Source organism: Octodon degus, unplaced genomic scaffold, assembly GCF_000260255.1.
Source record: "Octodon degus isolate 3935 unplaced genomic scaffold, OctDeg1.0 scaffold00080, whole genome shotgun sequence".
NCBI lineage: Eukaryota > Metazoa > Chordata > Mammalia > Rodentia > Octodontidae > Octodon > Octodon degus.
This window is the reverse complement of record NW_004524656.1, coordinates 1,327,617-1,350,299: the sequence shown is the minus strand read 5'-3', so window position 1 is coordinate 1,350,299 and position 22,683 is coordinate 1,327,617. Positions and strand designations below refer to the sequence as shown.

Genomic DNA, 22,683 nt, shown 5'->3' with positions numbered 1-22,683 from the left:
GAGCAGTGAGTCCATAGCTGGGCCCCTTTTTCATCCCTGTCTCCCCAGCCCTTTGCCCGGCTCCCTGAGCTGGCTCCCTTCACCTGTCCTTGGCCTGCATTACTAACTGCCTGGCTTTCCTCTTCTTCCCTCTCCCCGCTCCCTCTCTCCATCTGCCCTTGCAGCACTGCCAGTAACTCCAACCGCAGCACGCCAGCCTGCTCCCCCATCCTCCGGAAGCGGTCTCGCTCACCAACCCCCCAGAACCAGGACGGAGACGCCATGGTGGAGAAGGGCTCAGATCACTCCTCGGACAAGTCCCCGTCTACCCCGGAGCAGGGCGTGCAGCGCAGCTGCTCCTCACAGTCTGGCCGGAGCGGAGGCAAGAATTCCAAGGTGAGCCGGGCTCTGTGCCTTGCTGTCAGCTGCCTTTGAGAAGCCGGGGTGGCGGGCTTGGGGAGGAGAGCACTTATGCACGCCATGTCCAGGTCTTCCAGAGATAGTATAGTTAGATGACTGCCCACCTGCCCTTAGCATTTAGGGACTGAGGAGCCTCGTGTCCTTTGAGATCTAGAAGAGATGCTCTGGGCATCAGGAAGGGTCTTCTGTTTGTTCCTGGTATCCTCACATTTGGGTCCAAGAGCTGGCATAGCAGGGAGCATTATTTGGGACCTCTGTTCTGCCAGTGAGCCTCTCCAGGGAACCTTCCAGAGCACCACACTTCCCCGCTTCCCTAGGCATCACCATGCCTGCCCTTTACACTGACACCCCAAGTGCTGGTCAGGCAGAGAGTACAGCGATGAGGTCCTTTCCTTCCCTCCCAAGCAGGTCCGTGCCACCTGAGCACCTTCGCAAGTCCTGGGGCCCTTGCCAGGGTCACACAACAAGGCCCGCGCAGGCTGTGGTTCCTCAGAGGACCCCCTCTGACACTCGGGCTCTGGGACACAGGGCAGGTCACTCCCCAGGCCCGCCTTCACGAAGCTTCTCTTTGTCAGTGCACTCACAGGGCCTGGGAAGGGGCTGGGGACCCCCGGGGGCACGGGAGCTGGTTTCCCACCTGAATTTGTCTTTTGATTTCTTGTTCTTCCTCTTCTTCCCCACCGTTTCCCAAACACCTTCTTTGCATGCATGGTCTTAGTCTCACAAGCGCCTCTCAAAAGTAAGCCATCTTTTGTCTCTGTCTTTTTTTATCTCCCCTCTAGTGTCGAATTGTCTGTGGTGCTCAGCATCCCTGCCCTCTGCCCCTGCCACTTCTGCCCATGTGTCCTGCTTGGTCCCTTCCCCAGAAGGGCCTCACTTCCCCCTGGCAGGCTGGCTTGGAGTCACTGAGGGACCATTCCCACTGTACTCATGTCAGAGAATAGACCCCATCCCTCCTCCCTGTGTCTGCCTGCTCCCCAAAAACTGCTTCTGGTGGGAATTGACTCCCCTGTTGACTCCTCTGCTACCTTCTGGAAGCAGAGTCCCACAGGGGTAGCATCATTCCTTCAGCGGGTGGGAGGCCCTTCTGGTCGTATTGATGGTCCCTAAGCCCTCCTGGTGGGGGGAGTGATTGGAAACTGTCAGGAAGGATGCACTGGTATATAGGGTCAAGAATTCAGGGCCGTAAACTCCCTGGTGCAGGAGCAGTAATCCTGGGGGTTATTGCTGCACACTCCTGCTCTCCACCTGGGAGCTACTCACCCGTGGCCCCTTTAATGTTTCCACCCGCCACCTGGTCCCAGACCCTTGGGGTTCTTAGGGCTTTGACCTTTGATCAAATCTGGTGCTGCACCAGCACCTCACCTGGAAGTTGGTGGATGTTCACAGTAACCGCTTCCAGGTCCTAGAGGACCAGGAGCAGATCAGGAGGCCAGTGCTAGCGTCTTCCCCTGACCCCTGGATCTCAGGGGCCTGAAGAGGGTGGTGAGCAATGGGTATCGTAGACGGCGGGGTTCAGGAGTCCTCCCACGAGGAAGGTTACAGCCGGAAGAAGAAGCTGAGGGATTACTTGTAATAGCCCCAAGACCCTGTGCACCTTGCGGGGCGGGGAGGCTGTTCTTCCCTGAGGGAAGCACAAGAGGCTACGTGTCCACACCTGCAGGATATGACTTTCAGACTGGAAGCACACTGTGTCTATAAGGATTTTAATGGCTGCGGTAAGCTGTGGGCAAGGAAAGAGAAATGAGCCGGAGCGAGGCTGTGGGAGTTCTCTGTGGGGTCAGGTGGCTGCGCAGGCGCAGGCGAGCTCAGGTCAGGACCAGCATTGGATGTGAGTGATGTTACCTTCTGAGTGCTCAGACCTCCGTCTGGGTTCATCGAGGCCCTGGAGGGGCTGGCTGGGGGAGGATGGGTGTGGGTGGTGTGGCCACGTTCTGTGTGCTGCTTGTGCCCAGAGTCAGAGCCCATTTTCCATTCTAAGTGAAGTTCTAAGCTCTGAATGTCTAGCAGGGTGCTCCGTAAGCAGGACAGTGCTGCTCCGAGGCCTCCCTGGCCACCTCTTAGCATGTGCTTTGGTCAGGTGATGGGCTGAGGAGTGGGAATACCCAGTAATGAGGACTGCTTTTATAGTCTCTGAAATGGTAGGTCTTTTTGTGGTGGGAGCAGGGAGAGAGACACAGTCTCACAGTGTAGAATCCGTGAGGACAGCCGGTCTGGTCCAGGAGCCGCAGCCCTGTGATCTGCGCGATGCAGACAGCATAGTCTACAAATGTAGAGCGTGTTTCCCACCTGCTCTGCAGACCAGAGCCACCGGAGAAGCTCAGGGCAGCATGCCAGTTCCGAGGCAGGAGGAGTCATTTGTGAGTTGGGGTAGGAAGGATAGGGAGGGAGCGGATTTTAGAGTTCACTTTTAGAGAGACATCATGAAATAAACAGCCGCTGACAGTGCTGTGAGAGTTAACTTGGCCACCTTCTTGAGGGTCTGAGGAAGGTGGTGACTGCAGGAAAGCTGGGGTTTGGGCTCAGCCGTCCCAAGCAGACATAGTCATTGACTCATTACTGTCCTCAAGTGCAGTGGAACTAGGACTCGCGTGTGCAGAAAAGGGTGCTGTCCATCCCCGGGCAGACCTGTGGGCAGCTGTGGTGGGTCAGCGGAACACATGTGCAGGACACAGACCCAGAGGAGGGGCATGAGGGCTGGCGCAGGAAGGAGGTTCCACAGGCCGGTGTGCTTGGCATACGCGGTTCTCTGTGCACTGTGGAACATCCTCTTAGGTTGACCGTATGTCTCCGTGGCAAGGGACCTAAGAGCCACAGCTGCTGGGGCTCCCCTTGCTGTGAGGCCACCTCACTCTCTGCCTCTGTTCCCTGCGAGAAGAGATCACCCCTATGTTTCTCAGGCAAGCTGGAAGATGCTTCCCCTTCTCCTTGATGTGAGGCCTCATGTGCAGTATACTTTTTCTGCTCTGGTTTTCGTTTCTTCACTAGTTATATGTAAGGGGTGGACATGACAGTCCCTAATGCTTCGCCCCCTTGACCTTTAACTCTGCTGTCCAGCTGACCCTCACTTCTGCCTGGGGCTGCCTTCCTGTCCCAGGAATCCCTGCTCTTGTCCACCATCCAGGGAATGCTCAGTAGTGACAGTCTGTGGCCACTAGAGGGAGCCTAGGCCCACTGGCCTGCTCCCACCTGGAAGGACCCACAGCCAACTTGAGGTTAGGGCCAGGTAGATGGGGCTAACAGATCCTCAGCTTCTGCCCTGCGGTACCTCTCTCTGCAAGCACATAATGTTACCCTCATGCTGTGGCACTAGCACTCCTTTGGCCTTTCTCCTTTTTGTCCTTTTTTTCAATTCTAATTTTTGTGGTTTTCTTTTCAGTATGACAAACTTAACCTGATCAAAGTAAGACGTTGTTTTTTTTTCTCCCTAACTCCTAAACCTAGTGCTCCTAGCCTCTCCTACCACACCCCCCTCTTCATTTTCTGCACTCCCTGTGCCTCTGCTGAGAGGTATTTGTGACCCTGGGGATAGGAAGCTACCTCAAGGTGATGGGTCTGCTTCCAGAGTTTTGCTTTCCTGCTGTCCTTGTTCCTCAGACACTGTGTAGAGCAGGCAGTGGAAACTTCCGGCTTGCTTCCCACTGCTGGTAGCTCTGTCTTTGTTCCTCCTCCTCCTCCTTCCACCTCCCCTCCGTCCGAATCTGCTTGTAAGCTTAGAAGCCATCACCTCCTCTCTCCTTCAGTCCCTTCTTTCTCTCTGCCCCTGCCCTCTAGGGAGGGGTGTGGCAGTGGGCCAGCAGGGCCAGCAGGCTCCCTGGTCTGCCTTACCATGCACCTTGTCAGGTGACTGCTTCAGGCCTCGCCCAGGATGCAGAGCCATGAGGATGTAGTGTACCTCCCAGAGGGCCCTGGCCTGGGCGGTCTCGCGACTGGTGTGGGTTTTACCCATGTGCCATAGGGGCTCCCTCAGTGGTAGCAGCACAGAGTCTGCTGCCCAAGGCTGAGTGGTGAGGGGCAGAGCCCTGTGTAGCCTTACCAGCAGGTGGTGTAGTTCGCATTTCTTGTGAGTATTGAGACTACTTGTTCTTACCTACCCTTCACGAAAGAGCAAATATTGCACAGGGCTAGTCAGAGAAGGGATGCTGGTTCCCTGACTGAGGCTTTTGGTGACCTCAAAGTTCTCCATTCCAAATAAACTTAGAAGGGAGGAGAAGCATCTGAAGGCCAGCACATGGAAAGGGCAAATCTACTTCTGTCCACACAGTGAAGGACAAGGGCACTGTCATAGAGAGAGCATCACCAAGGCTCCTGGTAGCTTGCTGATTCCACCCAAGTCTGTATAGTTTCCCACCTAGGAGCTCATAGGAAGCCCAGGACAAGGGATGAGGTGATGGTGCGGGTGGTAGCTTTTTTCAGCTGTGAAGTGAGGACATGCTGCTGTGGTTTGGGTTTAATGAAATACCAGGAGCCCATGGGGCTGTTGAGGTATCAGGTCACTGTGTGCACTTCCTGCTTTACAAAGTGCATTGCAGTGAACCTCTGCCCAGCCCCAAGCCTCTGGGCTCACAGTCCGAGCTTCTCTGTGAAGCCCCAGGAAGTGAGTGAGATGTGCTGAGCGAGATGCATGCTGCTGGCCCAGTCGCGATGGGGTGGCCTCAGCTGCCATGCTAGAGGGGTTGTGGGCCCAGGATTCCTGTATAGCAACTCCCCCACCCACCTGGCTAGAGTAAGGGAGTTGAACCTCTGCATTTGTCCCTTATGTACTAAGCTCTGAGTCAGAGGAGAGGTTGACACGAGGGTAGAAGTAGATGACTTCCAGATTAGATGCCATGATGCCAGCCTGCTTGGGAGATGACAACGGCGAGCTCTTGCTGAGGTGGATCGGGAGCCTGCCTTGTCCTCTGCTCTTTGGGCACAGTCTGGCCAGTGGCGTTGGGGAAAGAGGCAGCATTTGCTGCCTAACCCAGCCGTCCCTACTGCCTGTCCCCACTATGTCTGCTGTCACTGTCCATCTTCAGAAGATAGGGACAAAGTAGCTTCAGAGTTCTTCTGCAGAGGGGAGATAGAGCTGGTCACCATCCCTGCGGTCACACTCACCTACCTGGACTCTGGTGTACCTTTCTGGGCATTTGTAAAGCAACTGTGTTGAGATAGGGGCCACCATCCTCTGCCCTCCAGAGGTGGCCCCTTCATACCAGGTGGACAGGTGAGAAGCCGTGACTTGCACCCAGGCTCTGCACCACTAGCTCTAGCTGAGATATTGACCCATAGGTGAAGTTTCTATCCCAGCTGGGTGTACCTAAGGGATTTCTGTCTGTAGAGTTCAGGGATAGATGAGGCACAACATAGCTGTCCCTCCTCTTTCCCTGGACAAATCTTCAGATCTTTTTCTACCGGGCTGGGGCTGGGGAACTTCTCAATTCTGGAGCTAGGGTGGAACCTGACTTTGCCGGCATTGAAAGATGACCCTTCGGGATCGGACAGGACCATTGCAGACCTTGGCCTTCCTCTCCATGCAGAACCCCAGATAGTTTTCTGTAATTATCACTTTGGCAGGTAGTTGTTGGGATCTGAGGAGGGGTTTCTCATCTGTAGCTGAGAGCATGATGGGAGGGTGATTTGAGGCTGCCCCTTCCCCTGCAAAGAAGAAGCCTACCCTGCCTACCACGGGGGTGAGCGGGGTGGGGGCTGGATCCTAAAGCTGGGGTGGTGTCCGTCTGTACTTTGCTTCTGGTCAGGTCCCATTTGGGGACTGCACCTGGGATGCTGTAGTACATCCCGCACCCCCATCAGAAGAACCTTGTGATGGGGCTCCGACTCCCTTCCGGCTGAGCGCTAGTTGGTGCTGCCTCTGCCTGCCTCCCCAGCCACCCCGGCCGTGGTGGGGCTTCCAGCATGGACTGCTCCCTGGGCCTCCTTTCTGGAGCTGCCTTGAGAAAGGAGGACCCCTCCAGAGCAGCGACCTGGGAAGCATTTCGCTGCACTGGGCTCCACCTCCCTGCCCGCCCTCTGCTGTCTGTGTACCCTGCCCTCCGGGGCCAGGACTGCACTAGCCATGCCCGGTGCCTCTTCCCTGACTAACTTTACTCTCTGTTTCATTTTGTCTTTTCAGAAAAGCCAGAGCTGGTACAATGTAAGTACTCCTGTTTCTCTTCTTGTTGGGTAGCTGTCAAGTGGGTGGAGACAGAGGGAGGTGGGCAGGTCGGAGCCCTGTGCACTTTGAGCACCGCCCCCATGCGTGGGCTCCTCCTTTTACTAACTTTTACTTCCCGAGACCCAGGGACATCCTCTGTAGCAGGACAGGACAGCCTGGCGAGGGAGGACTTAATGCAGGGAAACCAATGCAAGGGGAATGGGCTCCCTTAACTCCAGCCTCACTTTTCCTTCTGGACAAGGTCCTTCAAACCCTGAAGGAGGAGAGCAGTTGGGTAGGACTGGCCATTCCAAGGCCAGATGGAATTCTGGGCCTGGGGTTGCCTTCAAGTGGGAAGTCAGGGACAAAGTTTCCATCTCTTAAAGACATCTTGGAGGAGATACAGCCCAAAGATGTTCCCTTTTCAGCTGAGAGCTGTCTTGTGTAACAGAGTTGGCCTCCTGCCCCCGGAATTGCCTCCATACCCTCCAAAGTGTGCTACTTCTGGTGGATATCCACTGCCTGCCCCTGGCTCATTGCGAAGGAGTTGGGGGGGGGCGATTGCACAGTGGCATCCAGCTGCTGCATGCCCGAGAGTGCCTCTGGGAGTAAAGGCATCCTCCCATGGTCACATGGACTGGACAGTGGGACTTTAAACTCTTCCTCTAGCGAGCAGCTGGCTGCAGCCTCTCACCTGGCCCTGGCCACATGCACACTGCCCCCTTAGACTGCCCAGTGGCAGAGCTGGCATTCTGTACCACGGCCTGGTGTCAGCCACTCCTGTCTCCTTCTCTGAGCCTGCTCAGCTTCTACTCGACTCTGACATGGCAGTGCCATCTTTTCTACCTCTCCTCATTAGCCTCTGCTCCACTGGTGGAGTGGCATGGGGATGTGGGGGTGGTGGTGATGAATGACAGCTTTGGAAGTCGCAGAGGGAGGAACTATGTTAAGTATTGGGTGTAATGTGGGGCTGTGGATCTGAATCAGTGGGCTGTGTGTTTTCTTTCTCGGCACCTGGCAGCTCCTTGACATGGAGGACCCATGGCCGCCTGTCCTCGGTATCCCCCACCCACTGTTCTGTGGTCCTATGGTTTGAGCCCAGAACATTCGCACTGAGACACCTCCCCAGGCCCTTTATCTTTTATTTTTGAGGCTGGGTCTCACTGAGTTGCTCAAACTGGGCTGGAATGAGTGGTCCTCCTGCCTCAGACTCCCGCAGTGCTGGGATTAAACTGTGTGCCGCCACACCTGGCTAGTGTCTTGGTGTTTTTTGATTGATTTGCTGCCTGGGGCTGTGCTGATAGGGGGGAGGTGAAGATTAGGTGGCCTGGAATGGGAGAGAAGCTGGACCTTGCATGCCTGCTTCCCCCAGCCCCGGCCCTCCAGGGGTCACATGTCCTCAGGCCTTCCAGGCTGGGCGAGCTCATACCCAAGGACTGAGGGAAGCCCTTGCTGGGCACGGGGAGGAGAAGGGAAGGCTGTGTGCCCCACCCTCTGGCGCTGTCCGAGGCTCTGCTGTTGTGAGGACTCCTACATTCTCCCCAGCTGATCCATTTGGGGTCATTGTTGCCAGAATAAGTGCCCCAACAGGAGCAGGAAACGCCCAGCTGAGGGCCTGGTAGACAGCGAAAGCCATCCAGGTTGGGCCACGGAGGCCCTTGTCCTGGTGACCTGTCCCCTGTGCCCTCTTCTTTTACTGTTCTTTATCCCAGCCGCTTCTGTTTCATCTTTCTTTCCCCTTGTTGTATTTTTCTCTACTTTTCACTTTCTGACTACTTTTTTGCCCCCTCATTTTCTTCTCCTTTCTCTGGCTCTGGTTCCTGTTTTTTTTTTTTTTTTTTTTTTTTTTTTGAGGAACCAGGGATTGAATTCAGGCCCTTGCACTTGCCAGGGAAGCGCTTATTCCACTGAGCCATCTCCCTGGCCTGGTTCCTGTTCTTGCTGGCTTTCTCTTTCTGTCTGACAAGGTTTACCACCCCTACCCTTCTCTGTCTCTGTCTCTGACTCTGTCTCTCTCTCTCTCTTTCTCTCTCTCTCTCCCTTCCTTTTTCTTTCTTCTTTTTACAGTACTGAGAGTTGAACCCAAGGCCACAGCAGCAAAAAAATTCCCAGATTCCCAGCTTTTTTACTCATCTGTTTGTGTTTGTTTGTATTTTGAAGGTGTGTCTTGCTTAAATTACATAGTTGCCCAGGATGGACTTAAACCTTGTATCCTCCTGCCTCAGTGTCCCACAGTGCTGGGATTACAGGTATGCACTACCAGGCCTGCTTCCCATGCCACCTTCACCTCCATGTCATCCTCCCGCAGCCCCACACGTAAGACCTACATGTCTGAGAGCCCCAGTGACCACAGGCTATGCGATGCAGTCTCCTGGCTGAGGGATGGTGTGTGTGTGCGTGTGCGTGTGCGTGTGCGTGTGTGCGTGTGTGTGTGTGTGTGTAGGGTCCCTGTGACAGCAGAGGACCTGAGCATGGCTGGAGCCACTGTTCCCAGCTGACTGTACATGAAGCCTGAGAGCAGATCAGCCACACCATGCTTGAAATCAGCCTCCGGGGCCAAGCCGCCCTTTCTCTGCCTGCTCCGTGGTTCCTGCTGCCATCCTGTTACACGTCCTGCCAAAGGTCCACAGTGGAGTTCCATGTCAGGCCAGAGCAGGAGGTAGAACAGAAGTGGGGGAGCACAGCAGGAATGGCAGTGGACCTTGGGAGGAGGAGCAGACCCTGCAAGGAGGCAGGGGCCTCCTGTGCTGGAGCCGCCTTGGCTTTGCACATCCGGTCACCTCTCGTTTCCTCTTCTCTTCATAATTTCTCCATGTGCTTTGGTCAGGAAAGGCGGCACCTCTAGGCTCTAGAAGATAATCAGTAACTGCCATCATGGAGAAGCCAGGTGAGGGTCACAGCAGAACTGGGCTGCTAGGGAGAGCAGGGTCTGCCACCCCAAAGTAGGGCCTAGTTCAGAGCTTTCCACAATTGGGTCTCTGTGGAAGAAGCAGGCTGCTGCTTGCTCCACGCCTTGGAAGTCCAGCCTCCCAGGTCCACGTTGATGGTTGCCAGACACTGCCCAGACTGGATCCGGAAGCCATGACCTGTGTGTCTTCCCAGGATGCAGTGCGGCCTGCATCCATGCACGTGGGGCTTGGGGCCCTTGCTGTTCCGTGGTCTGTACCCTGTAGGTGGCTGGTGCATCCCGGGAAGCTTCCTGTGAATGCCCCCTTCTCCAGCTTCTCCCCGCAGTAGCTCGCCAGCTTTGGGCAGCGATGCTCCCATCTTGTTGATTTGATGGTTTCTACTTTCCCTCATCCTCTGCAGAACTCTGCCTTTCTTCTGCGTTGCTCTGGGCTAGCTGGGATCTGGCCTTCAGGGAGGACCCCTGTGCTTTTCAGCTCTGCTCCTTCTGGTCTCTCCTGCCCAGTGTAGCTGCAGTTACACTGGTGCCTCAGCTTCATTATGGCACTAGAGTCTTCCTGATAAGCACAGGCTTTGCAATGCTCGATCCTGGGGATAGTTCCATGCTCCGTGGCCGGAGTCTGGGGTAGCTGCCAGGACCCTGCTGAGTGTAGGCCATTGCAGATTTTGAGGTCCATGTGAGTGAAGAGCCTGAGGTCCTGATGCAAATGGAAGCCCACACTTCCTCCTGCCCACACTCTGGCCTCCTTCATCTGCCACTTGCCTGCAGAGGACAAGCATGTTACCTTTACCCGGTTAGCCAGGCAGGTGGGTCACAGGAAGGGGAGTGGCTGGGCCCTGGGGTCAGGTGGAAGCCTGGGGTGGAGAGCCAGGTTTGAAGACCAAACTTTGTGTGACTGCCCCGGGGCCAGGCTACACTTGGATTTCCTTCCCCTATTCCTGCTGATCATTGGCAGGGATTCTGGTCAGTGAGGCCTCTAGCTTGGGGTGCCCACAGGATAAGCAGGAATAGCAGAGATGGGACTTTGCCTTGGGTAGTGAGTGGTGGGCGGAGTTGAGGGTCACCAGGTCAGGGCCTGAGGGCGGAGATCTGGACAGTCTGCTCCCTGAATGCAGTCCCTCCTGGGCCTAGTGGGTTCTTGCTCTGAGTGAGCCAGGGTCGCAACGGCATCTTGCCCGCACCTCTGGTGGGCAAGTTCACCCTCTTGGGTCTCATGTCTGACTGCTGCGGTGTCTGCCGACTCCATGGCAACCCAAGCCGGGAGCCTAGTCCTGAGCAGCTGCCAGAGGCACAGCTCCTGACTGGCCTGATGCGCCCCCTGCTGGGGATGCCAGCTTTAAGGAGGGAAGTGCCAATCCCCTGGAATGACCGAGTAAGTCTGGCTGGCATAGGCTTGAAAGCAAAAGGACAAAGCTTTGTAGAATGGAGTTGGGGATGGGGGGTTGTGAAGACCAGCCTGGCTCCTGCTCTCCTGGCCACGTCACCTCCCTTCTGTGGTTACCTTCTGACATGAGGACCCCCGAGAATTGGGCCTGAGCTCCCTCCAGCGTGGTCTCACCTCTCCAGACACCTCTCCCAGCCCCTTCTTCCCAGCCTTTCTGTAGTATACTCCCATCTGCTTTGTGCACAGCCACCTCCCCCATCTCCTTGTTCCATATCTGGCACCTTTCTACCGTAATTGGTTGGAGCACAGGATTTCTTTTGTCAACCTTAACAGGTTTCTTCCTAGGTGAGGTCCGTTTGCTACCAAAATCCATTTGCTTTCCCATAGGCTCTCCCACCCCCCCTTCCTGCTGAACCATGGGGAGGGGGTACCACTTGGTCCCAGCGCCTGGTGTTTGCCATAGAGTTAATCTTTAGCCCAGGTCTGATTCCTGTGCCTAGGACTCTTGCCCTGCCCTGCCTGGCCCTTCATGCGGGGGTGGAGGAGACAAAGGCTGATGCATGCCAAGTGAGACTCGTCTCCCAGGGCCTTATCTCTCTCGGTGTATGTTTTCCCCGTTTCACCCAGTCACCGTCTCACTCAGTCTCTATCAATGGTCTCTACTCAGATGTTTCCAGGGAATTATCACAAGGATCTGGAACCTCCCGCATCTATGTCCTGCTCATATCTTGGGGTGTGGCATGGCTCTAGAGCAAGGCATTCTGGACAATTCCTGGAAAATGGGATTGCTGTGTTCACCTAGCACAGTGGTACAGACAGGGCTGCTCTAATACTGAGAGAAGCTCAGCTGAGCTAGAGAGTGGGGAGAGGCGCTAGTGCCAAGAAGCCAGACAGCAGGGAGAGCCTCTGTGCATGTATGTACACACGTGTACACATAAAAGGCCATGTCAACAGGAGACCTGAAGTGGATAAGGACTGCTTTTATTTGGCAGATAAGTTTTGAGCACCTGGTATTTGAAACACTTGTTAAGTGCTGTAGCAGATGTAAAAAAGGGAAACAGATCCTCCCTGGGGAAGATGGTGGTCTAAGCAAGCACATGAGCCAACGTGATGGGTGGAGGTGGTGGCCACGGGGTCTCTTGAGAGGGGCAGCAGGGGCTGTGAAGAATACATTTGGAGAAGGATACAGTTCTACTTTACTTGGGAGAACCCAGGTTCCTCTTGGTTGGCCTCTTTGGATCTGGAAGCTTAGAATCTGCACTCTTGACTCTGTTCTTTTTAAAGTATGGTGAAGTTTGAGTGCTGCTCTGCTGATTTATGGAGCCCTCTAGGACAGAGACACTCTTCTTTGTTGACTCCAGACCAAATAGTCTTACAGGGTGGTGGCCTCGCTGAAGGGTGAAAGATCTGCCCCATTGAAGCAAGGCGTTGACATTCCTGAGGGTCCCCATCACTGTAGCCCCCTCCTCTCTCATCTCTGTCTTGAGCTTCTCTGCCTGACCCTTTCTTGCTCTCAGGGACCTGCTTCCACTTCTCCCTGTATTTGGTTGCCTGTGTTTGACAAGGGACCAAGTTCTCAACCCTCAGCATTGCTAGTTTGCCCTCAAGGTCTGGGAATCTACTTGGCCTTGATTCTCCTCCTGCGAGTGCCAAAGCTGGAGCAGGGTCTTTGGAAAGGAAGGGAGAGCTTCAGACAGACCCCAGTGCTGTTGACCTCCCCTTCTCTGAGTGATCTGTCTGGCTTCTCCCCAGTCAGCACAGCTGAGACTAGATCGGCTGTGAAATGTCCAAATCTGGTGGATGGATGGGCCGGTGAGGGGAGAGGATGTCTTCAAGAAGTCCCTGGCAGCTTGAGTCTCGAATTTCAGATTTCATCACAGCAGAGGTGCCCTTGAAACCCCCCTACCCTTCCCCCACTCGGAGCCCTGCCCAACAACTTTCCATTGCAGGAAACATCTGCTGGGGAGGCCAGGGGTTACTGCAGGACATTGGCCAGGACCATCACCCAGATCCTGTAACTTGAAGCATGTCAGGGCTCAGGCCCTGCCCACCCACCGCCTTGCCTCCCTCCCTCTCCTGCTCCCTCCCGCCACGGTGACTTTTAACAAAGAGGTTGTTTGCTGGGCAGCTGAAAGGAGCAGGATCTGGTCGAAAAGGGGTGTGTGCAGGGGTGTGCACAAGAACGGGCCCTGTACTCAGCTAAGTGACCACTTTGCCTGGGCGAGGGCTATGAGTCACAGCAGCCTTGACTGCCCAGAGAAGATATTTCACGTTGATTAAGTGCATGGGACAGATCAGAGCTGCAGAGTGGGGACTCCAGCTGCCTCTTTGGAGCTTCCCCCTAACTATGAGTCACTCTGTCGTCGCCAGCGACTGTAGACCTCTGGACCCAGTGTGGTGCCTTTTCTTCCTGTGAAGTTTGTCTGGGCACTCAGGGGCTGCCCTGCGGAAGCCTCTGACGGTGCTGCTCGCTCGCTGTGTTCCTGTCTTTGGATCTCAGCTGAACTTTCAGAGTGAGGTCTGCACTGACCAGGTGGCGCTGCCTTCAGCCTGAAGACCAGCAAGAAAGAGGAAGCAGCCCCCTGCTGTGAGACTCAGCTGGCTCGAATCTCCCAAGACGGTGCTCATGACATACTCTGATTTGTGAGGTGTGTCACTTGACAGCCCAGCTGTGGGAGAAAGAAGGCCATCAGCGAGGGTTGCACAGACCCTGCATCCAGAAGCCAGGGGTTGCTTCGCTATTCTGGCCCAGACAGGGCCTATTGTTTGCATCCTGCAGGCACCATCAGGAGACAGAGTACAAGAGCTGTAGTACTGTGGGAAGCGCAGCCGTGGGGGGCAATGGAATCTTTGATGGAATCTGGGGTCCTCTGGAGCCTCCTGCTGGAGCAGGAAAACCAGGCCCTGCGGTGCCTCGTGGAGAGGGTTACTGATGTTCCTGTGGGTGCCGGACACTGTTGCTGGCACGGATCTGAGGACATCCCAGCTGTGAGTGTGTGACCCAGTTTCTCTGTATCTTTGACCATGTTGTGCATCTTTGCATGCTCCACTTGGCTGTGCTACCCAAGGGACCCACCTTGGACAACCTTTGAACCAGAGGTCTTTGGCCATTTTACATAGGCCAGCCTGCTTCACCATGCCTCACGGAGTTTCATTTAAGAGAGCACGGGGTGGGGGGCCCGGGTCCCAGCATCCGGCAGGCACAGGGCTCTCGACTGAGCGTGCCCAACTGATGTGTCGCTGTGCTTCGGGTTCCAGGAGGCGGAGGCTGCCTGCCATCTAGCAGAGTAGAATAAGGGAGTACGTATGTAAACCTGGAGTAAGAGACTTCGGCGAGTTCTGCCTTGCTCTCTCCCTGTGACTACAGCTTTTTTTCAAGCAGAGAGAGAAGAGAAGCACCCTCAGTCTGCTCACTGTTGGGAGACTGTGGCCAGACTTCTTGCATCTCCATCTTGCTAGATACCTGACTGGATATGAGAGAAGCAAGCGGGGAGAGCAGTGTGGAAGAAAATTAGCACTAGGAGGATGTAGCTGGGTGAGGCGGCGTGTGCCTGTAGTCCCAGAACTCTGGGAAGCCGAAGCGAGATGATCACAAGTTAGAACAGCTTGGGAAACTTGGAAAGACTGCCTCTAATAAAAAATAAAAAGGGCTGGGGATGTAGCTTGGTGAGAAGGCCCTGGGTTGAATCCTGATACACATACACACATACAGTAATAAGAGAAGGTGCAGGCTTTAGGTAACCGGATGCCTGATATCTAGTTTCACCTGGAGCGTGGGGCCACCTGGTAGGCTGCTCCTCGTGCTGACACTGGGATTTCATAAAGCGCCACTGAGGAGCACGGACAACCGGCAGGGGCCCGGCACAGGTAAACCCTGTCTTCTGAGAGACTGTGTCCTATTGTGGGAAAGCCTGTTGTGCCCTTCCTGGTACATTGACAGGGTTTGTGTTCTGTGCCTGCTGGTAATTATGCGCTCAGGAAGGCCACTGACCTCTTGGTGCCTTGGTTACCTCAGTGGGTCACAAGTCAGAGGAGATGATCCATGTGATCATGCCTAGGTTTGGTGGCCAGGCAGTCACACAAGGGTTTCCCCAGAGTGGACTCTGTGCTAAGAGACCAGGGTGCTATTTAGACTGCATAGCTTGGTACCAGCTGAAACTAATGCAAGGGTGAGAGGACTCTTGTATCTGAGGTCTTTTCCAGTCCTAGAAGTCACTGGATGGGTGGCCTCCCAAATATTGACCTCTAGGGATCCTGATGCCTGGTTCAGATACAAGGCAGGTGATTTGGGAAGTTTAGGATTTAGCACTGTTTTGAGGCAGAGAACAGGCATCAACTGTTGCTAGAGGAACTCCTTTTGTAAATAAGACAAGAGCAAAAGCTTGAAATTCAAATGGATAAGGAGATGAAAAGCAAGTTTCTGGCCTCCCTCTCCTTTTCCTTTCTCTCTTCTCTTCTCCCTGGCAAACCATTCTAAACTTGAGCCATTCCCTTTTATATGGCCCCTGACGTCCTCTTCTCTGTAGTAGTTCTGATGGGCAGTGCATGGTGCAGACATATTAAAACATCAACTTCCGATTCTTCGAGAGTCCTTTAGCTTTGCAGAAAGCCAAAATACCAACAGTTAGACGGCTGCTCCCTCACCACCCCGCCGCTGCCAGTGGATTTCTAGGGAAGTGGGTGAGAAAGCCTAAAAGGCCAGGACCCATGTGTCGCGAGCAGAGTGACTCTCGGCACATGCTCCCGGCTGAGAGTCAGTAGCCCTGTGTCTGTGTCGCTGGTGGAGGGCAGGCATCTCTGTTCCTACGAGTGGGTCTCCCCAGGTTGTGCTTGTTGTGTGTAAGCCTTGGGGATCCTTTCACTATGTGAGTAGATCTTTTTTATGTTTAGTCTTTCAGTTTAGAGATTGTACCCAGCACTCCGAGGCAGGAGGATTGAAAATTTGACCCTAACCTGGGCGCTTAGCAACGTTCTGTCTCAGTCACAAATAAAAAACAAGCTGGGGATACAACTTAGTGTGAAGGCCTTGGGTTCAAGCCCCAGTAACACACACACACACACACACACACACACACACACACACACACAGACATACACACACACACACAAGGGTGGTATTCCTGTCCATATTGCTGGCTGACGGGATTTCCAAGGATGTGCTGAGGCAGCCAAGGCCCCAGGGCAGCAGCAGATTGGGCTTCTGTGGCTCAGGTGGTGGTGGAAGATGAGCGTAGGACCAGGGAGGAAGGTGCTCAATCCTGCCACAGGACAAGGAGCTCTGCGCTGGGCCTCCCTTCCAGGCCCCCTGTCCTGTATTTGCATCCTAGGGCTTCTGCCATCACGGAGCTCCTTACCTGAGCGACCGTCCAGTGATGAACAGTTGGTGACCTGGAGGCTGGGGCTTCCCTTTGTCTCATGCGTTTCCTCCTTGGTTCAGTGAGGGCTGGAAGATCATTCTGTAAGGACAAAGAGGCATGATAATTGGCTTTTGTTCTTTTAAATTTTCTACCCCATGTGCTTTTCCTAGCACTGATTTTATCATTTTTAAAGAAATTTTTTTTTTTAAACTCAAGTCTTTTGCACATAGTCAGGCGCTCACTGAGTTCTCCATGACAACTTCCACGAGGTGTTCTGGGTCTCGTGCTCTCATGGCTCCTGCTGGGGACTGAGTTTGTCCCATGGTGCCCCCACTGCCCTGTCAGGAAAGCTGAGGCAGAGTAGCAACAGCGGACGCGCTGACTCCCGGGAAGTGTCCTGTAGGTATCCATCCTTCCTGTCTTTTTGGAGCCTTGATGGGACCTGGCTTCATATTTTAATGTTTTCTTATTGATGGCTGCTGGATACAAGAGTTTTACCAGATGGATTTTCTGTACTGCTTTTCCATCCCCAGCTCCCTTGCCTAACCTGGCCTCCTAGGATCGTGGGGTAACAAAGCCTCATCATTGCCTTTCTAACACACAAGCACACGCTCCTCTGGTGCCTACCTTCCTAATGCCATATGAACCTGTGTACATTTTGCTGACTTCCATCTTTATCCTGCAGGTGTTAAGCCCCACTTACAAGCAGAGAAATGAAGACTTCAGAAAGCTTTTTAAGCAACTTCCAGATACGGAGCGCCTCATTGTTGGTGAGTGAGTTGATCTGGGAATTGGGCAGGGAGGACATCTGAGAGTCCAGGGAGGGTTCTCAGGCTGCCTGCGCACAGAGGCAGGGAACCAAACCGAGTGAGTGCATTTGTCTAGAACAGGGAAGGACAGTGCCCAGAGCATGGCCCCACTCAGGGCTGGGAACTGAGCATCCTGCATACAGCAGCCCCCTGACCTTCCCAGGCAGGAGTTACTTATCTCTGAAGATGGCCAATGCTTAGAAGGGATTTGAGGTCATAGATTCAGGGAAGAAAGTTGTACCACTTCTCCATTCAGATCATGAGATGCCAGGCACTTGCTGGTTCACTACTTCAGGTGGTGGCGGGCGGTTTGGCTTCCCCTCTGCTAGTGGGAGGGATGCCCACTGTGCAACATCTTGATAAGAATGCTTCCTGTCCCTGAGCTTCCTTGTCTTACTTCATATCACAGATTATTCATGTGCACTCCAAAGAGATATTCTTCTTCAGGGCCGACTCTACCTCTCAGAAAATTGGATCTGCTTCTACAGCAACATCTTCCGCTGGGAAACTCTGGTAAAGAACTAGGACTTGGGTTGGGGCTGTGGCTCAGTGGTGTAGTGTTTGCCCAGCATATGCAAGGTTGCCCTCGGCTCCGTTTCCAGTACCCTGACGCCACGTAAAAGCCCTGGGACTGACTTCCTAGGGCTACCCTTTTGGCCCTGACTGAGCAGAACACCGTCTTTGTGCCACTCACTGACTGCGTTCTCCCCAATCCTTTGCATAGTGAACAGAAGCCGATGCCTAGGCTAAGGAGTGCCCACTTCCGAGTCCCAGTAATAGGATGTTGTCTGCCATGAATTTCCTTCCCAGCCCCTAGGTATAGAAGAAAACACAAAGGGCGTTTGCTTTTGGAAAATGCAAATGAGCTGGCATGAGTTGCCACAGGGGGAGACATAACAAAGCAGAAAGGGCACTGGCTTTGAGCCTCAGAACTGGCTCACACATTGTCTTCTGCCGTTACTTACATGTGTGATTTTAGGTCAGTTCTTTCTTTGCCTGTTTTTGTACCTTATAAAATAAGGCAGAGAGGCTGGTGAGATAGCTCGGCAGACTAAGCACCTGCTTAGGCAAATGCAGGGACCTGGTTTGATCCCGGCGCCACATTCCGCACCAGCCCCACCCCCGGGCATGCTGAGTTGGCCACCGAGACCGGGCATGGTGGTGCACACCTGTAATCCCATCACTGTGGAGTCTGAAATCAGGAGGATCACTATGAGTCCCAGCTGTATAGTCAGACCCTGTACCAAATACATTTTAAAAAATTAATAAAACGAGGTACAGAAAGGTCAACTATGTAATTTTTTTTTTATTTTGTGTGTGTGTGTGTGTGTGGTTCTGTCCAACACTAGTTATTTTTGTAAGTGGTGAAACACTGCAAGGCATGTGCACATTCAGCAGTGTAGAAATAAGAGAGAAAGCCTCTTAGAACAAGAATTGAGATAGGACTGTGGACGGACTCGGTCCCTATGTCACACTGTGGCCTCCGTTACATAAACGGATAAAAATGGGCTCTCTAAGGAGGTCTCTTCCAAGGTTAGAACTCTAGGAACTGTGGCCTGTTTGAACTGATGCCGCATGAGTGCTCTTTCCTTCTTCTAATGCCCCCTCCTGCCTATTGCTGTCCACTCCCTGTCCCTGTGGTGGTGCCAGTTGACAGTCCGTTTGAAAGACATCTGCTCCATGACTAAAGAGAAAACAGCTCGCCTCATCCCCAATGCCATCCAAGTTTGCACTGATTCAGAAAAGGTAAGCGGAGTGGAAGCCTGGCCTCTCAGGCCCCTCCCAGTCCGGGCTCCTTACGCTACTTGCCTTGCTCCTGTGTTCCTGCCCGTGAATCTCCTTAACCTGGAAGCTAACAGAATTGGGGTGAGGGGTAATAAGGGTAATGTAACTCAAGGCATCACTTCCTGTATGGGCAGAGTGGTTGGTGGCTGAGCAGGGGTGAGGGTGGCTTGGCAGCACCCTGCAGCTAGAAGCAGGCGGTGCCTTAATTAACCTCTCTGAATGCTTTGTAGGTGCCTTAATTAACCTCCCTGAACCTTGATTTTTCTCATGTGTGATATGACCTGACAGTATCTGTTAGAATAGAGCCTTGTGGTACTGTCACCTGTTTGAAAATGCTACATTGTGAAGCACTAGCCAAATGTAGTCATCATTACTTAGCAAGATAGCTTATCGTGTCTCAAGAGGACAAGGAGCCTGTCTGAATATGGGCTGTCCCTCGTGGTACGACGAGAATGTGGTATATAAAATTTATGATGGGAAATCAGTGACTTTTGACCTCAGTCCTTTGGTCAGAGTCTGAGGACCATTAGATGCAATGCACAGGCAAGAGTCCCGAGATCTTGGAGCAAGGTCATCCTTTGTTTGAATTCTGCTTCTGGAACCATCAGCTTTGTGATCACCCAGGTTGTCTAACCTTGCCTGATGCTATTCATTGTTAGCAGCCTTGCTGTTATCATTTGAGGATTTTTTGTTTGTTTGTTTGTTTTTTTACTTTAAATGAAAACATTTGTCAAGTGCCTAGTGGGTCTGCAGTGAACGCCACTTTCTCACCTCTACTAATCCGTAAGCTCCACAAAAACAGTCCGTTTCTGTTTGACACCTTGTTGTGCTCTGAACATGCAGACACATGCATTCTGATGTTCACCTGCTAGTTGAATTAATTACGATGGCCGTTGGGTTTGGCTTATCTTTCTGCTTAAGCTCCTTCCCAGCTCCCTGACCCAGTTCCCCTCTGTGGGGAAAGGCATGTTTTCATGGAGACAAAAATTATAACTCAGAGAGGAAAGCACTGAACAGATGTGGTTAAGAAATGGAAGGACTTGGTTACAGAAGGGACTTGCAGGTCCCAGCTTCCTTGAACCCTTATGTCCTAAGTCTCCCGTCATTAAAGTGGGTGCCTTTTGGTGATCACAGGTCCCTGAGAGTCATCAGAACTGTACCCGAGGATGATGTCAGTGTCTTGAATTAAAAAAAAGAGGAGCGTATTTCCATTCTTCACGTTGTGAGTCTCAGCAGTTACATCCAGCCCTTTTCCTTCCCGTTCTAGCACTTTTTCACTTCGTTTGGGGCCCGGGACAGGACGTACATGATGATGTTCCGGCTCTGGCAGAACGCTCTCCTTGAGAAGGTCAGTGCTGCGCTGTGGTGCCCTTCAGCCTCGGAGTGCATCCTCTGTGGTGCTCTTGCCACTTGGCTGTTGTCCCTGCCCGAAGGAAGATTGCCTTTACGGGAGCTTTGGCTGCTCCAGAGGAGTCCACGCCTCGCACAGTGTGGAGATGCCTCAGCTGGCCAGGAACGCGTCCTCCCACTGGAAGCAGCGACCCGAGTGCACGCTGCCAGGGGGAAGGCTCTTGTGGCTCCAGCCACTTCAGCTCCACCCTTTTAAAATATACAAGGATTTGTTTTAACCAGTTGGGGGGAAACATGCAGAAGTGAAGGTCACAAGAGGAGGAGTTTTCAGACTTGCAGACTAGAGCAGCACGCCGTGCCTGTCCACATAGGGACGCACCAGTCGTGGTCACGAGGTGGAGGGAGTGAGGAGGGCTTTGCCCAGGCAGGGGAAGCAGGCCCTGCAGGGTTAGGGTTGCCTGGCATTGAACCACTTCGGCAGGCTTCTGGGGCCATGGCTGTGTCCGGTTGCCAGTTCCTGGCCTTGAAGTACTGAGGGCAGGCAGGGGAGTCTGGTCAAGCTACGTAACAAAGGAACTGGGAGGCGTAGCGTTTGGCTAGGTGGTTTGCCTGTGAGTGAGTTGTTTTCTGTCACTAAGAATTTCCCTGCTGGGGGTTCTACCCCCTTCAGTAAGGCCCCGGGCACCATATGGAAAATAAGAAAATTTAGTTAAGGTAGCCAGCCATGGCTCACTAGAGCATTGGGGTTACACTGGGAAGAGACGGGGATGATGCATTTGTCATGGCCTCTACCTTCAGAGAGTTCGCCCTCTGACGGGACACTCCTCAAGCCAGAAAAGAAGACATGAAGGGGAAAGTTACTCATATGATTCCCTCATGAAGTTAGTATGTAAACATGATTGACCTGTATGCATCGTTCTTTTCTGTTTAGACTTTTGCCAATCTGAGTGTATAGCGCCCGCATAAATCTCGAGAGCTTCTCTGAGCTAAGCCATGCCTTTACACGCCTTTATTAATAATGAAATGGTGATGTGCTTGAGTCTCTACTGGTAGATGTGAATTTTTAGTACACAGCTGCTGTCATTTCTAAGTAAGGCACAAGGTCATCCACATGGCTCCTGAATGCCTCACAAAATAGTAAAGAATTCTCTCTGATGAGGTGGACTGGCCAGTGTGCATGTCCTCCCCGTGGGCAGACCCAGAGCCAGGCAGAAGTGACCAGAGGAGGCGTCACAGAGAAGACAGCCAGTGCAGCAGGCTGGGATGTAGCTTGGCAAGAAGCAGATGTGGCCCAGGCAAGATGAAAGGTGTCCCTGGTGGCCAGAAATGGGCGAAAGAGGTCCAAGTAAAGGAGAACAGAGTGTCTCCATTGGGTGACAGACAGCTGCTCCCCCTCCCCCAAATCCTCCTAGTCAAGACACAAGCTCCCCAAGTGCCATTCTATCTACATGATTCTCTTGTGTTGGAAAACAATGCTGGCCCATGGTATTGGGCCAGTTGCCTGTGCTGTAAGCCATACCCTCATAAGGTAGGCTTAGGGAGCTCTCAGATTCTTTGTGAAGTTTATTGATACAAACTGTCTTAAAGTTTGAATTTTAGTTATTGGTGGTTGTTGTTTTCTCTTAATTCTCTCACCCTGTTTTTCACATATTTGTTCTGCCCTTCCTTCAAATCTGAGACATATTCGTGGTCTCCACCTCTGATCATAGTTACCTGATGTTCCTTTGGCTCTCTGGGGAAGCTCTGACTTCGAGTGGTGCTTTTAAGGCAAGCACCTAGTGGCATAAGAAGACACTGGAACTAATGCATAGGACTGTAGGCCCACTCACCGCACTTCAGAAAAGAGAAAAGTAGTGAAGAGAGACTCGGGTGAGATGACCTTTGAGGACCTTTACACTATGAGAGTGTAGGACTTCTAGCCAGAGCAAGTCTCCAAATGTGGAATGGGCTGTTTTTGATGTCACTCCTGAGGATCTGTAGGGATGTCATTAATGTGGAAGACTTCTGTGGGCCATGGAAAACCAGATCAGGAGCCTCTGAGTGCTTAGTGTCACAGACACAAGCTGTGAGATCATCCTGACCCCGGTGTAACATAGGTTTGTTACACGTAGCATTAGCCTTCATTCTGGGAGTGCAAGGTGAACAAGTTGCCTTCCCTAAGAGCATACATTTCAGTTTCCAAATGCTGAGCAGAATGAAACTCTGGACCTACGTACTCCTAGGTGGTACTGCCCAAACTCTGGATCCTAATAAACTTCTTTGCACTGTCCACCTAAGAGGAAAATCTCCTTACAATGAAAGTTGCTGGTCTTCCAGGGGACACACCAGGGTCCTACTGCAGCCTTCCCTCAACAAACAACCATCACCTTTGCAGCCACCATTGGCATCAGCCCCTGACTTTTACTTTCTACCTTATCTGGAGGTGCCACAAATCTAGGGAAATCCCTCAAAGCATTTTAGAGACAGTCATGTAGGTGTTCACAGAAGTTAGGTGATGCCACTATTGTCACTGTTCCACACAGTGGCTAGGGGGACACAGCAAAGGGAAGAAGCAGAGC

The 22,683-nt window shown here is 53.0% G+C and overlaps 1 protein-coding gene across 15 annotated transcripts in view; it reads left to right on the top strand.

Moving 5' to 3' along the window:
- The window catches only part of Gramd1b (GRAM domain containing 1B), a 186,050-nt gene that overhangs the window by 140,210 nt on the left and 23,157 nt on the right, over nt 1–22,683 (top strand). For 12 of the 15 annotated variants that reach the window (XM_023721048.1, XM_023721049.1, XM_023721052.1 and 9 more), the window contains 6 exons: nt 165–375; nt 6,512–6,532; nt 16,867–16,951; nt 17,400–17,503; nt 18,641–18,736; nt 20,043–20,123. In XM_023721048.1, coding sequence (XP_023576816.1) covers nt 165–375; nt 6,512–6,532; nt 16,867–16,951; nt 17,400–17,503; nt 18,641–18,736; nt 20,043–20,123 — 598 coding nt within the window. Of the gene's footprint in view, nt 1–164; nt 376–6,511; nt 6,533–10,582; nt 10,813–13,407; nt 13,813–16,866; nt 16,952–17,399; nt 17,504–18,640; nt 18,737–20,042; nt 20,124–22,683 lie in introns of those variants that run through there. The other 3 variants (XM_023721059.1, XM_023721060.1, XM_023721062.1) reach the window with 3 other exon arrangements.